This window comes from Limulus polyphemus, unplaced genomic scaffold, assembly GCF_000517525.1.
Source record: "Limulus polyphemus unplaced genomic scaffold, Limulus_polyphemus-2.1.2 Scaffold481, whole genome shotgun sequence".
Taxonomy (NCBI): Eukaryota; Metazoa; Arthropoda; class Merostomata; order Xiphosura; family Limulidae; genus Limulus; species Limulus polyphemus.
In genome coordinates this window covers 543,021-556,507 of record NW_013666091.1, presented here as the reverse complement: position 1 = coordinate 556,507, position 13,487 = coordinate 543,021, and the positions used below count along the sequence as shown (strand labels likewise).

General features: G+C 33.6%; 1 protein-coding gene across 1 annotated transcript in view; it reads left to right on the top strand.

The window, feature by feature from the left end:
• Window positions 1-13,487, top strand: part of LOC106458533 (dipeptidyl peptidase 4-like) — a gene marked incomplete at its 5' end in the record, with an annotated part of 45,182 nt that overhangs the window by 5,911 nt on the left and 25,784 nt on the right. Inside the window, 6 exons of the mRNA XM_013918051.2 lie at window positions 878-930; window positions 1,510-1,588; window positions 4,345-4,468; window positions 5,721-5,890; window positions 6,661-6,767; window positions 10,369-10,495. Coding sequence (XP_013773505.2) covers window positions 878-930; window positions 1,510-1,588; window positions 4,345-4,468; window positions 5,721-5,890; window positions 6,661-6,767; window positions 10,369-10,495 — 660 coding nt within the window. The remainder of the gene's footprint in view (window positions 1-877; window positions 931-1,509; window positions 1,589-4,344; window positions 4,469-5,720; window positions 5,891-6,660; window positions 6,768-10,368; window positions 10,496-13,487) is intronic.

The following is a 13,487-nucleotide window of genomic DNA, read 5'->3' as shown; positions in this document are numbered from 1 at the left end:
TATCTTATTTAATGTACATTTCATTGTGGTCCATATTTATCCGTTAAACTAAGAATATGAACAAACTTTACGACTAGTATCAAACATAGGAACGTGTGCCATATAACATGCTATCTTATTTAGTGTACATTTCCTTGTGGTCCATATTTATCCGTTAAACTAAGAATATGAACAAACTTTACGACTAATATCGAACATAGGAACGTGTGCCATATAACATGCTATCTTATTTAGTGTACATTTCCTTGTGGTCCATATTTATCCGTTAAACTAAGAATATGAACAAACTTTACGACTAATATCTTATTTAGTGTACATTTCCTTGTGGTCCATATTTATCTGGAAAAGCACGAGCGGGAACAACCCCATAAGATGTGTACGACATTTGATAGTGGATCATTGGGGATTTAGTACTGGAACAACCTTTATAATTTTTAGATATTAAAATGGTCCGTAAGTATCTGGCAAAGGTGATGTCTAGTGTAATACCAACTTGTTCGTGTAGAATACAATTGAATAGGTACATATAGTATGACTTTGTTCGACGGCATACACTCGTGTGTTTTTTTTTCTTCTAAACAGAAGAAAAATAAAGATTTTCACCCATTTCCTCTTACATGTAAAAACAAAGCAAAAAAAAAACAAACTTAAGCACAAAATTGTTGTTCATTTTACATCAGTGTGTTCATTGTTTGAAAAATTAAGTTACATCAATGTTAATTGTTTGTGAAAAAAAAATGTTTTTGCGATATCTACTCTTCCTTCATTTAAAGATAAAACGGTTAATTGTCTAATATTCACAAATAAAATGAAATGCAGTTTCATGTACATTTTTATACATGTTTTTTTTTCTCTCTCTCTCTCTCTCTCTTTCCAGAGATTTAGATATTCTTATACAGCGAAATACAAATATTTTGACATCCAAAATTAGTAAGTTGAATTCAATACTAGATATTTATTGCATGAACTTATACATTTTATTAAAACTGTCTGTTAATAATTAATCCACAGTTTGAAAAATCTTGTCCCTTAAATTTTTTCGGAGACCATGAATTCTAATGTTTTTGTACATCTTAAAAATCGAACGTACCTACGTGACTAACCCTTGGTACAGTCACGTGATATTTATATGAACATTTTGCATGATGGGAAGGGAAGGTAGATAAAAGCGATGAAAATGGAAATTAACAATTAGCTAAACTGCCTCTGTATCTGTAGGGGTGATTGGTTTACCCCAGTTTAAGGTTAACTAAGTTCTGTTAGTGTGTCAAAATTATAAAAATCTTGTTGATATTGGATTGCGAAACGATGTGTTTTATTCATTAATATTTATAATAATGTCTAATGGTAACGATTTTCAGTTCTTAAGATCATTTAAAATGTTAAACATCGGTTGTTGTTCATGGACATTAGTAGCGATGATGTAGTGATATATGATACTGATAATTGTGATATTAGTTAAGATGGTGATAAAAACAGCAAAATGCTTTTTTTTTCTGTATCGGCTAGCCAAACCTCGCCGTTATTACCCAGTGAAGACAATGCTGAACTACAGTACGTTTCTTGGGGACCAACAGGTAGTCAACTGGTAAGTTTATTTATTTGGAATAAAAACCATTAGTAAGTGTATTTCCCTCAAACTATATAACGTCAAAAAGAGACCATAGACGAGCAGTTGGAGTTATTATTACATCCAAGGCAATAGACGGTTTTTTCTCTCTCCCTTCCATCTTCTCTTTTTAACCTTTCAATTTTGGATTTACGATGTAATTCCCTTTGTTTATGATCTCTGTATTAATAACATTTAACCAAGACTTATGTTGATACCTCGCTCTTTTACGCCTCCCCCTTGATAAAAAAAATGGTAGTTTCAGAGCTTATAACGCTAAAATTCGGAGTTAGATCTCTGCTGTGGGCAGAAGACAGACAAGTATTGTTTACTTCAAATTTTTGAGATGTATAAAAAATCCTTTATAACAAGCACCGTACTGCTTGATATTGTTTTTAATTACCATTCGGCCAGAAACTTCGAAGCGCTGTTGTTCTGGAAATCAAACACTGATTGTGCGTAAATATATAATACATAATGAAACAAAACTAGACAATGATAATACGAAACTATGGGATAGCAGATCGAATTTATTTGTATTGTGTATTTAAAACGAGAAACGTAGAATTTAGGAGTAAACCTACAAATCCTGTACAGAGTTGTTCAAAATTATATTAAAATGTGCTCAATTTTTTTTATAATTCGGCGCTAATTCTGTTAGTGGTGTACATATCACCATAGCGACCTGTGAGGTCTGTGGATCAACCGAAAGTACATTTCAGTTGTAAAGTGCACTCCTCCATATAAAACTTCAAAATGTAGATAAAAATAAGAATTCTATTTCAATGATTTTTAACTCAAAATATTTTGAAATCGATATATATCATCTTGTAACATTTGTTTTGCATGGTTTGTAATGAAAAAATAAAGTTCAAATTTCTGCTCAGCTCAGAGGAGTCTCGTACTTATTGTTTGTTAATATTTTTTTTCCTCATCTCAAAAAGTAGATTTATATTTAACTAGATGTACTTCCGCAGGGTCCCAGAAAGTGTTCTGTTTCAATAGCAAATAAAACCGAAATTAAGAATAAAAAATTATTTTTATTTCTTGCTTTTGAAGTTCATATGTCTTGCTGTGTTGTAGCCTACAAAATGCATAATTCTTCTCGTGATCGTGACATGCGCGCGTTTTACTGACGCCACAACAGTACAAATTCTTACGTTCTTTTATGTGACGTCATTTTAGTGTCTACTGACTCACTGACAGACAACACACTATTATATAGTAGTTTGAGTGGTTAAAACGGATGACAGAGTATCATCCGTAACGAACATAATTATCCATCTCTTGTTTCTCACGTGATGTATAAATAAAGAAGAAAAAGGCATACGTTTTGTTTACTGAAATTGTGCTGTAGGAACTTTGGCATGTTATGTACGCCAATGTTTTTATTATTAGAACTAGTTCTAAAATTTAACTTCTACTAATTTCTACGCTTAGCATTCTTGGCTGTTGGACTGGTAGCAATAGTTAACAATGAGCTTGTTTTTTCACTGGAGGAATGTGACCTGATAAAAGTTAACAATAACAGTGAGCTTGTTTTTTTCGCTGGAGGAATGTGACCTGACAAAAGTTGTTAACAATAGTTAACAATGAGCTTGTTTCTTGTTGTTGTTTTTTTTTGCTGAAGGAATGTGACCTGAATATGTTTTTCGCTCTGGAGGAATGTGACCTAATAAAAGTTGTTAGAAAAGAAAAAAAATAACAGCACATAGGGAAGTGGTTCTCAATCTTTAGCTTGCGGACCACCTAATATTCTCGTTTTATATCTGCGGACCACAAGATATCTAAACACAATGCCAGCACTTGCCTTCCGTGATTATTCAACCTTTCCACAGACCACTAGAAGAGAGACTGCGGACCACAGAGTGAGAGCCGCTGCTTCAGAGTATGAAATGAGGACAATGTTCTAACTTGCATACCAAAATAGGCTTAGTGTATTTCAGTTTACCTTTTTTTCCCCTATAGATCATGCTTTTTCTCACATCGGAAACTGGTAAACGAAGCAACAATAGATCTTTCAAACAGTAAAGTATTCTATAATAATTTCACGAATTAATATTGTAACGATATTGTTGTTTTTTCTTCCTGAATACGGTTTTTATTTGGTTATGAACCACATAATTGCACGTTTAGTATATAACACTTTCCTACCGTTTAGTTAATACAATTTTAATGAGATATGACATGACTTGTGCTGCTATAGTGATTTTAAGAAATGATGACATACGTTATATGATCTGTTGCCTGATATGTCTGTTTTTAAAGGTTTAACTATAAAAAAGACGCGTGTTATATGTCTGGTATGTAATTCACGCTGGTTGTTTATATATAAAAAAAATAACACTTGTTATATGGCCCATTGCGTGATATGCTGTTTCTATAAGTTTATGTATGAAATGACAGCATTTGTATGACCCAATATCTGATATATCATCTATGCTATTTTCTGTAGATTTATATATGAATCAACGACTTTTATATATCATTGTCTGATATGTCATACATGCTGTGTTTGGGTTTATGTATAAAAAAAGACATTTGCGGCATGACCCTATTTTGATTTATGATATGATGTTTGTGTCATTTTTATAGATTCATGTGTGACACATTTATTATATGATATACCATTCACGCTGTTTTCTGAACTTGTGTGTGAAATGGCAACTTTTGTGATATGGTGACATAAAAATAGAACATTTATGACGCTTGATATTCTTTATGTATTTTTGCAGGTTTATGTACGAAACAACGACATTTATTACATGGCCTACGTTGGAGACATCCCTCCAAAACGTATCACCAGGAGCGGAGTTGATCAAGCAATTTTTAACGGAATTCCCGACTGGGTGTATGAAGGTACTTTGAATCTGCACGTGATATGCTAAATTATCTTAGAGAACACTTGATACTAAAACGGAATGACTTGTTTTCCTGTAAAATACTGATTGTAAGGATTGCTTTACTTTAAAACACAGCACAACGAAAGTAAATATAGGATGATTTTTTTTATAATATTGCATTTTGTATCTGTAATAAATTTGTCATATGATAAGTGAGCAGTATGATGAAACTTGGCAACATTGCACTATACACATGAAAGGTTCAAAGGACCTTGAATGACCTGTTCAGTGAATCTTCTTTGTTATGGTATCACGTGACGTATCATTGCGCACAACAATGCAAATTATGTCCAGGAAATTCCGTACACATTCCGAATTACTGCATCCTTAAGGTCCTGTATATTATGTGGGCTACTTTTACTGCATCCTTAAGCTCCTGTATATTATGTTGGTTACTTTTACTGCATCCTTAAGGTCCTGTATATTATATGGGTTACTTTTACTGCATCCTTAAGCTCCTGTATATTATGTGGGTTACTTTTCTTGCATCCTTAAGCCCCTGTATATTATGTGGGTTACTTTTACTGCATCCTTAAGTTCTTGTATATTATATGGGTTACTTTTACTGCATTCTTAAGCTCCTGTATATTATGTGGGTTACTTTTACTGCATCCTTAAGTTCTTATATATTATATGGGTTACTTTTACTGCGTCCTTAAGCTCCTGTATATTATGTGGGTTACTTTTACTGCATCCTTAAGCTCCTGTATGTTATGTGGGTTACTTTTACTGCATCCTTAAGTTCTTATATATTATATGGGTTACTTTTACTGCATCCTTAAGCTCCTGTATATCATGTGGGTTACTTTTCTTGCATCCTTAAGCGCCTGTATATTATGTGGGCTACATTTACTGCATCCTTAAGCTCCTATATGTTATGGGGGTTACTTTAACTGCATCTTTAAGCTCCTGTATATTATGTGGGTTACTTTCAAAAAACCTCAGAAGAAAAGACACAGAGACTCGTATGGGGTGACACTGGGAACCAGGATAACCGACATTCATGGACCTCAGGGGACATGTTTAAAAGGTTTTGCAAAGAGAATCAAGCGCAACGTTTGCTACTGTTCTGCCACCTACCGCACTTGAATCTCCCAGGTGTATTGTGCAATGTTACCAAGTTTAGTGCTATTCACCTGTCAAGATAATTACAATTTGGACACGTTTTCTAATGTATGTATTCTTTTGATAAATCCATGTTTTTGCAGAAGAAATATTGGGCAATAATAACCCAATCTGGTGGTCAGAAGATGGTACGAGACTGTGTTTTGCTTCCTTTGATGATAGCTTGGTACCTGAAGTCCAGTACCCCTGGTATGGAGATTACATGGATGAAAACAACATTTATCCAGCTATAGTGAAAATCAGATATCCTAAGGTATTCATTCATTTTTGATTAAGTATCTTTCAAAAAAGCTGTTTTGTTCTCTCTAGAACTAGTGAGGGTATGAATAATGAGCGGGTAAGGTCAGTTTACGGAATGTTTCAAAACGTTGGTGCTTTCATACACGAAAAAAGAAAAAAATATCCAAAAAAGTTATTTTTGACACCATCTTCTAATTATGGATGTCAATACTGAAGTTGACTGAGCCAGAGTTATCCCAAATGCTTCTACAACCAATAATATAAAATAGTGTAATGTTAAAAACACAAACTCTGGTGTGATGTCGATAGTATCCATGATTCCTCAGCTAACACTGTTGTTTCGTTGGTATTATCATGGCTTAATTACATATACAAACGACTTTCTATAAAAAGCGTTCTGAAGCTCATTTCAAACTCCATAAACAAAGGTGGTTAGAATGCTCGACTCGCAATCTACGGGTCGTGGGTTCGAATCCTCGTCACACCAAACATGCTCGCCCTTTCAGCCGTGGGTGCGCTCTAATGTGACGGGCAATCCCACTATTCGTTGGTAAAAGAGTAGCCCAAGAGTTGGCGATGGGTGGTGATGACTAGCTGCTTTCCCTCTAGGCTTACCCTGCTAAATTAGGTACGGCTAGCGCAGATAGCCCTCGTGTAGCTTTGCGCAAAACTCATAACAAATAAACAACCTTTTCTATCGTCCAGTAGAGTAAACTAAACTTCAAGTTACTATAGAATACAACTTATAATATCAAGCAGCCTCACTTTGGTTATTCTTTATAGCCTGGTACAGAAAACCCAATAGCCACATTGTGGGTAGTTGACGTCACGTTCACGTCAAGTATCCCAGCTCCCAGGAGTCTTCGTCCACCAAAAGAAATACAAGAAAGGTAAATGGCTATCTATGCTTCATTTATGGAATATTTTTATCGCATTTCTTATGCTTGTAAGACATTGACTATAATAGCTGAGTTTTCACAATTGTTAGTTTTTTTAAGATAAGAGAGAGCAGAGCATTTTTTAACATAGTGACTGGGCGACAGAAATGTTGCCCAGTCAATAAAATTTGTCACCAAGTAAATGGAATGTTAAGATACTGGGCGACAATGATTTTTTGTAACTTTTACTGTAAAACTAATATTACTTTTACAGATATTTCAAGAACATACAAATAAATATGTTTTGATAAATAACGACTTTGTCGTCCAGTAGAATTTGCTTATGTATAATTAGATATTTCGCTTGATAATATTTTGCAAATTTTAAGCGTATTTTATCGGTTAGTGTCTTGATTTTTATTTGTTTCTCGCACAGTTTTGCGAACGTAATCTCTAACTAAGCGTGCTTAGCTTTCTGTATAAAAGAGAAAATGAGTTTTATAAAATATATTTGCGATAATTTTATTTCTTCTTAATACAAATTCTCGTAAAAATAACGTCTTAGCAAAATGTACAACCCGGGACTTAATACACTGAAATTTCATAAACTATATGTTCAATTTACTTTCAAGAACAAACATTTATATCCTATTGCATTCTGGCCTTTTTGTGATAAGCCTTGTAACCAGTTATTATGGGATAGAAGAGCTGAAAAAACTTTTTTATTTGATAAAAAAAGCGTTTATGTTGGTTTCGGTAATGTTAGTACTAACTTTAAACCTTTAACCTAATTTAAACCTAATTACTGTTTATTTTTAGCTGAAACTGAACGTAGATGTTACGTCTGCATTTGTTAAAAACTGAACACATCCCAATCAATCAACTAATTCACTTTTTTTTCAACTCTTTAGATTTTTTCTTAATTTCTTGCAACTTGTGTTAATTTTTTTCTATAGATACCATATTAATTTTTTTTTGTCTTTCTCAGTAAATATACAGTTTGTAAAGTGTTAGGGTATTAAGAGCAAAGTTGTAACGATGGTTTTTGTTGTTCAAATCAAGGCTATACTTTCATTAAGAACGAAGTTGTAACGATGTTTTGTTTAGCTCAGATCGAGGCTATACTTTCATTAAGAACAAAGTTGTAATAGCTGTTTGTTTAGTTCATATAGCAGTGATTTGTGTTAAACAAATAAACTCTAGTAACGAGTTTCATCTTTCTTGCTCCGTTAAGTCAGCTGGTTACCAAAGAGAGCGCAGTTTCCATCTTGGAGTCTCGCCAACTTCAGAATGCATGTGAAAATTTTCCGCAAACATCAGTCGTGCTTAAGTGTAGGATCGAGACATTTTTAAGGCATCTTTCAGTCACCAGAATGAAATGCTATATAGATAAAAAAAAACTTAATGTGAGTTTTATGTATTAGCTATTCGTGCTTTGTGACATAATGAATGAAAACCTGACCGTTTTTAGAATTCATTTATCCATTAAGAAATACTGCGTTCTCACACGTTTTCTGTGTAATTTAATGCCTTTGAATACATATCTCCAGCATTAACAATCCAATACTTTTAAAGTAATGTTGTAGAAGTAATAATATTAGAAGAGCTTCAGGAAAAATCGCTTATTTTCTTAACTCTAAAGACGACGAAATATATTAATACAAAAAAAATAAATAAACTATAAGTTCGTTCAATTTTCCTGACGCAGATAGCCCTCGTGTAGCTTTGTGCGAAATTCAAAACAAACCAAACCAATTTTCCTGTAACTTCATTTATAATTATGAGATTAGATTATGTTTGGCGACGAGAACAAAAATTCAAATTAACATAGTTATGAACACAAATTAACGAAATATTACTTGAAACTCGAGAACATGGGGAATTCTAAACCTGAATTATTCAGTGTTATAATAAAGCAGTGCCACATACGCCTTGTGAACGACTGTAAAGTTGACTGATAAAATTAACCAACCATCTTTGAAGTAAAACGTGTTTAATCACTCTCGTAAGTTTTATCATCCTTAGTTTTACCGAGTAATATTCCACGTGTTAACAACAACAATATTAAAAAAAAAACTAAGGTGAGTATTGCCTAGTGGTTGGCGTGGCCGGACTGTGAATCCTAGGGTTCATCCTTCACACACACCGTTGCTATCCGCATTTTGTAGCCGTGGTTGTCCTGTAGAAACGACGGTGAGACCCTATTCTTTGGTATATACCCCCAAGATATGGCGATAGATGCAGCTGGTTTTCTTCTTGTCTAGACTTTATACCAAAATTAGGGACTGCTAGCGGATACAGCCCTTGTGTAATTTTAGGGGAAATTCTAAAACAGTCAATCAATTATATTTTTTATTAGAATTTGTGAAGACTGTTGTTCAACCACCAAGCCCTGTTTGAAAGGAATGCTATGCATAAATATATTATTTTCCGAGCCTGCTGAATTGTTAAAGTTTGGTTATCCCTAAAGAAAATCAGTTTGAAATTGTGTGTGAAAGAAAGAAAAGATCTAATTTGTATGAAAACCTTCGAATTTCACCAATTAAACTGAAACAAAGTTCACCAAAAACAAGGAAGAGCCAATGATACCTGGAGGTTATATGGACATAGATCAAAAGTTAGTTCATCAGAGTGAAATGGGATGGTGATCGTTTCAAAAAGAGTAATCGTTTTATTATGAATATGTATGTATATATATATATATATATATATACGTGTGCATGTTGTACACCAGGACATATAAAACTATGGGTCATGACGTTCCTTTGGGGTCACGCAAGAGTTGAAAAATTACAGCAAATATCTTTGAAGTGTTTTTGAACTACTATTATATTCAAAAAGGGTTACTTCCGATTAAATTGTTCGCTGTCTGAGTGCCACAGTGAGTGTTTTTTTTATATCTGTGGATATATAGAATTCAACAGTTTTATGATAGAGAATTTAAAGTTATGGAATAGTTCAAAAATACACTGTCTGTACGGAACTAATATATATATATACTACACTGTAATTTTTTTTCTAGAATGGTACTTATTCCTTTTTAACTCTTGGTTACCAACAAACTGTTCTTGAATTGTTCATCCTCACGAAAAGGGGTCTCGTTCTGGAAAAGCTGGAGAACCTCTATTTTAGGAGTTAATAAACATAATTGCTTGTTGAATTTGCTGAATTGGTTTGGTCAGTTCTTTAGTGTGAGTGTTGTAACAGACAAGACATAAAATTACCCAATATCTTTAGAAGAAGATATAAAAATAAGTAGGTAATTTGAATATTTACATTTTATTGTAGACAACTAGCTATTCAGCCAGACTAGTTCCTACCTTCTAAAATAACTTGAAATAACAGTCAACGTATTCTACTGTTAAAAGTATATCTAGAACTGCCAACGCAACAGAAACAGGCGTTGCTGTAGCGTCTACGGAAAGTGTACATTCACAGAAAACGTTCAAAGGAACAGAACACATTTTTAGGACGTTAAACGATAATGTAAATTTTGTTTCATGCAGACGGTCAATGATGGTGAAAGATTTTTCAGGAAGAATTTGCAGAGAGCTTTTCGTGTTTTACCACAGTAAACCACATGTCAGGTGATTACCACGTTTTCTTTCCCTAGAGAACACTACTTCACCCAGGTTAAGTGGATTGATCGGAGCCGAATAGCCGCAGTCTGGTTACGCCGTTCTCAAAATTTCTCAGTCGTCAGTATTTGTCACGAAAGGAAAGGATGGGCATGTGAAACGGTGGGTGTTCACTAAACTTGAATCTTTTTAAAAACTTATATAGTAATGTTCAAATTTATTATAACATCTCCACGGTTATCGTATTAGCTTTACACACGAAATGTGATTGATTTGCTATAGAAATTAACTAGTAATTATAGCGACTTAATCTTATAGAAAATTATTACAATGCTAATATTTAGCGTGGCCACCTCTTGCATCAATAACAGCTTGGTGTATTTGTGACCTTGTTTCGAAGTGTTTTCCCAAAGTCTCTTGTGTAATTGGATTCTTTTTTAATTCTCTTAAAACTGTGTTCAAAGGTACATTTGATACATGGAGTCCAGCAAATACCGCATTTGTTCTATGGAGTTAAGGTATGGACTCTGTGTCGGCCAGTCCGTTTGCTAGAGATCTCCTGAGCTTTTTTTATTTGCCAATAAGCTCGACATTTCTTGGAATGCGTATTTTGGGTCATTATCGCATTGGGGCACTCCTTCTGCAACCTTGCATTGACTCTTCAGTGAATATATACATGCCACTTGGAACCAAACAGTTCAACTTTAGACTCGTCTATCCAAAGCACTTTGGGCACTCCTTCTACAACCTTGAATTGACTCTTCAGTGAATATATACATGCCACTCGGAACCAAACAGTTCAACTTTAGACTCGTCTATCCAAAGCACCTTGTGTCGCTGTTCCAAAGACAAGAATACATGTTCTTTCGCAAAAGCTAGTTTTTTGCACTATATATATTTTATGCACAGTAAAGGCTTTCTTGCTGTTAGTATTTCCTAAATGCCACATTTTTACAGCGTTCTTGAGACTGTGTTTCGAGAAACTTTATTCGTTGGGGATGGGGGGACATAGTTCGCTGAAAGAGATGTCACATATTTAAAAATCAATTCCCAGTCCAAAAACATCAGACAAGTCAGGGGATGGGGAACATAGTTCGCTGAAAGAGATGTCACATATCTAAAAATAAATTCTATCAAAATCTGAAGGAAAACTGTGAAAAACCTTAATTGTGACATTAACAAGTCACACACTGACTTGACTAATAATTTTGAACTGGGGTTCTTTCTATCTTTCCAGTGTGTATTTCACAGTACTTGGTTGACAGACGATTTAATGTGCAATAATTGTTGAACTTCAACAAGGATCATTTAAAGAGTTTACTCTGCCAAAGAGTGTTAATTCTCTGTTTTAACAACGCCACAGGACGTTGGGTTTGAAACAAAATAAATATTATTCCTTAAATTGTATAGATTGTGCGATTATTGTTACATCCCTTAAAATACTCACATGTACGGTGACGTACCTGCATTAAAAACTTAAAAGATCGACATTTTTCACATTCTTTCAATATGGTACAGATACCCAAAGCAATCATTTCTGTGATATATTGCATCTCTTCGTAATTAGATTAAACATTATGAAGAACTTTAAAAACATCTGTTGCAGTTAATCATTTGTGGCTATGTGTTCCCCTTCTCTTAAACTTTTAAATCAATCTAATGTGTAGCATATTAAAATGGATGGTTTTATCTAATAGGCACAAAAAATAAAACTACGGGAGAAATGTGATGTTTTAATGAATTGGAAAACTAATATATTTCTTTGTTGTGTTTCTGGGTGTAGTTCCAAGCTTGTGGCAACACATCTTGAATCAATGTGTAAACATTTTACTTGTTATTTTTATACTGAATCAATGTGTAGACATTTTACTTGTTATTTTTTACTGAATCAATGTGTAGACATTTTATTTGTTATTTTTATACTGAATCAATGTGTAGACATTTTACTTCTTATTTTTATACTGAATCAATGTGTAGACATTTTACTTTTATTTTATACGGAATCAATGTGTAGACATTTTACTTGTTATTTTTATACGGAATCAATGTGTAGACATTTTACTTATTTTTATACGGAATCAATGTGTAGACATTTTACTTCTTATTTTTATACTGAATCAATGTGTAGACATTTACTTCTTATTTTTATACGGAATCAATGTGTAGACATTTACTTCTTATTTTTATACTGAATCAATGTGTAGACATTTACTTCTTATTTTATACTGAATCAATGTGTAGACATTTTACTTCTTATTTTTATACTGAATCAATGTGTAGACATTTTACTTCTTATTTTTATACTGAATCAATGTGTAGACACATTACTTCTTATTTTTATACTGAATCAATGAGATAGTACGTAAATGAAACGTATCTAATACTAAAAAGTGCATCAATTGTATATAGGCGATAAAATCAGCCAATAATGGTAATTTGTATATAAATAAAAACCGAAACCGTTGCCCATAAACATTTTCAACCATGTAAACTTATCAGAATTTCATGAATAACTAAATACATATATAGAACAAAATTAAATACCATACCGTTTGAAAATATAGTACAAAGGTTATGATTTTTAAAGGAAATTGTCTGCGGTAATAGCACCCAAAAGCGTTAGGGATATTCAGTCTTCTAGAGATAAGCCACAAAAACACAAATGAATAATAAATTAGCTGTCACGGAAGATCGGTTAAGGGTTAGGTGTTGGATGCTTTAACCCACAACGTCCAAACACCTACTACCATTCACCGTCTACAGCTAGTTGTGGGTATTGTAGCCCTCACCCCCTTAAAAATAGTTTCATTATTATCATATTAGCAATTAATTTATTTTTAAGAAACACCCTTAAGTTTTACCCTTGTTAGACACAAAACTTACACCCTAATAAAACACTTCCAAAGGTAATCGCGATAGTGACCTGATAAAACAAAAAAACCGCTTCAAATTAATTACAGAAAGGACCTAATATAACACTATCCAGTATTAACACTGTATAATATCAATATAATAAGGGCCCGGCATGGCCAGGTGGCTAGGGCACTCGACTCGCAATCTGAGGGTCGCGGGTTTGAATCCCCGTCCACCAAATATGCTCGCCCTTTCAGCCGTGTGGAGCGGTATAATGTTACGGTCAATCCCACTATTCGTT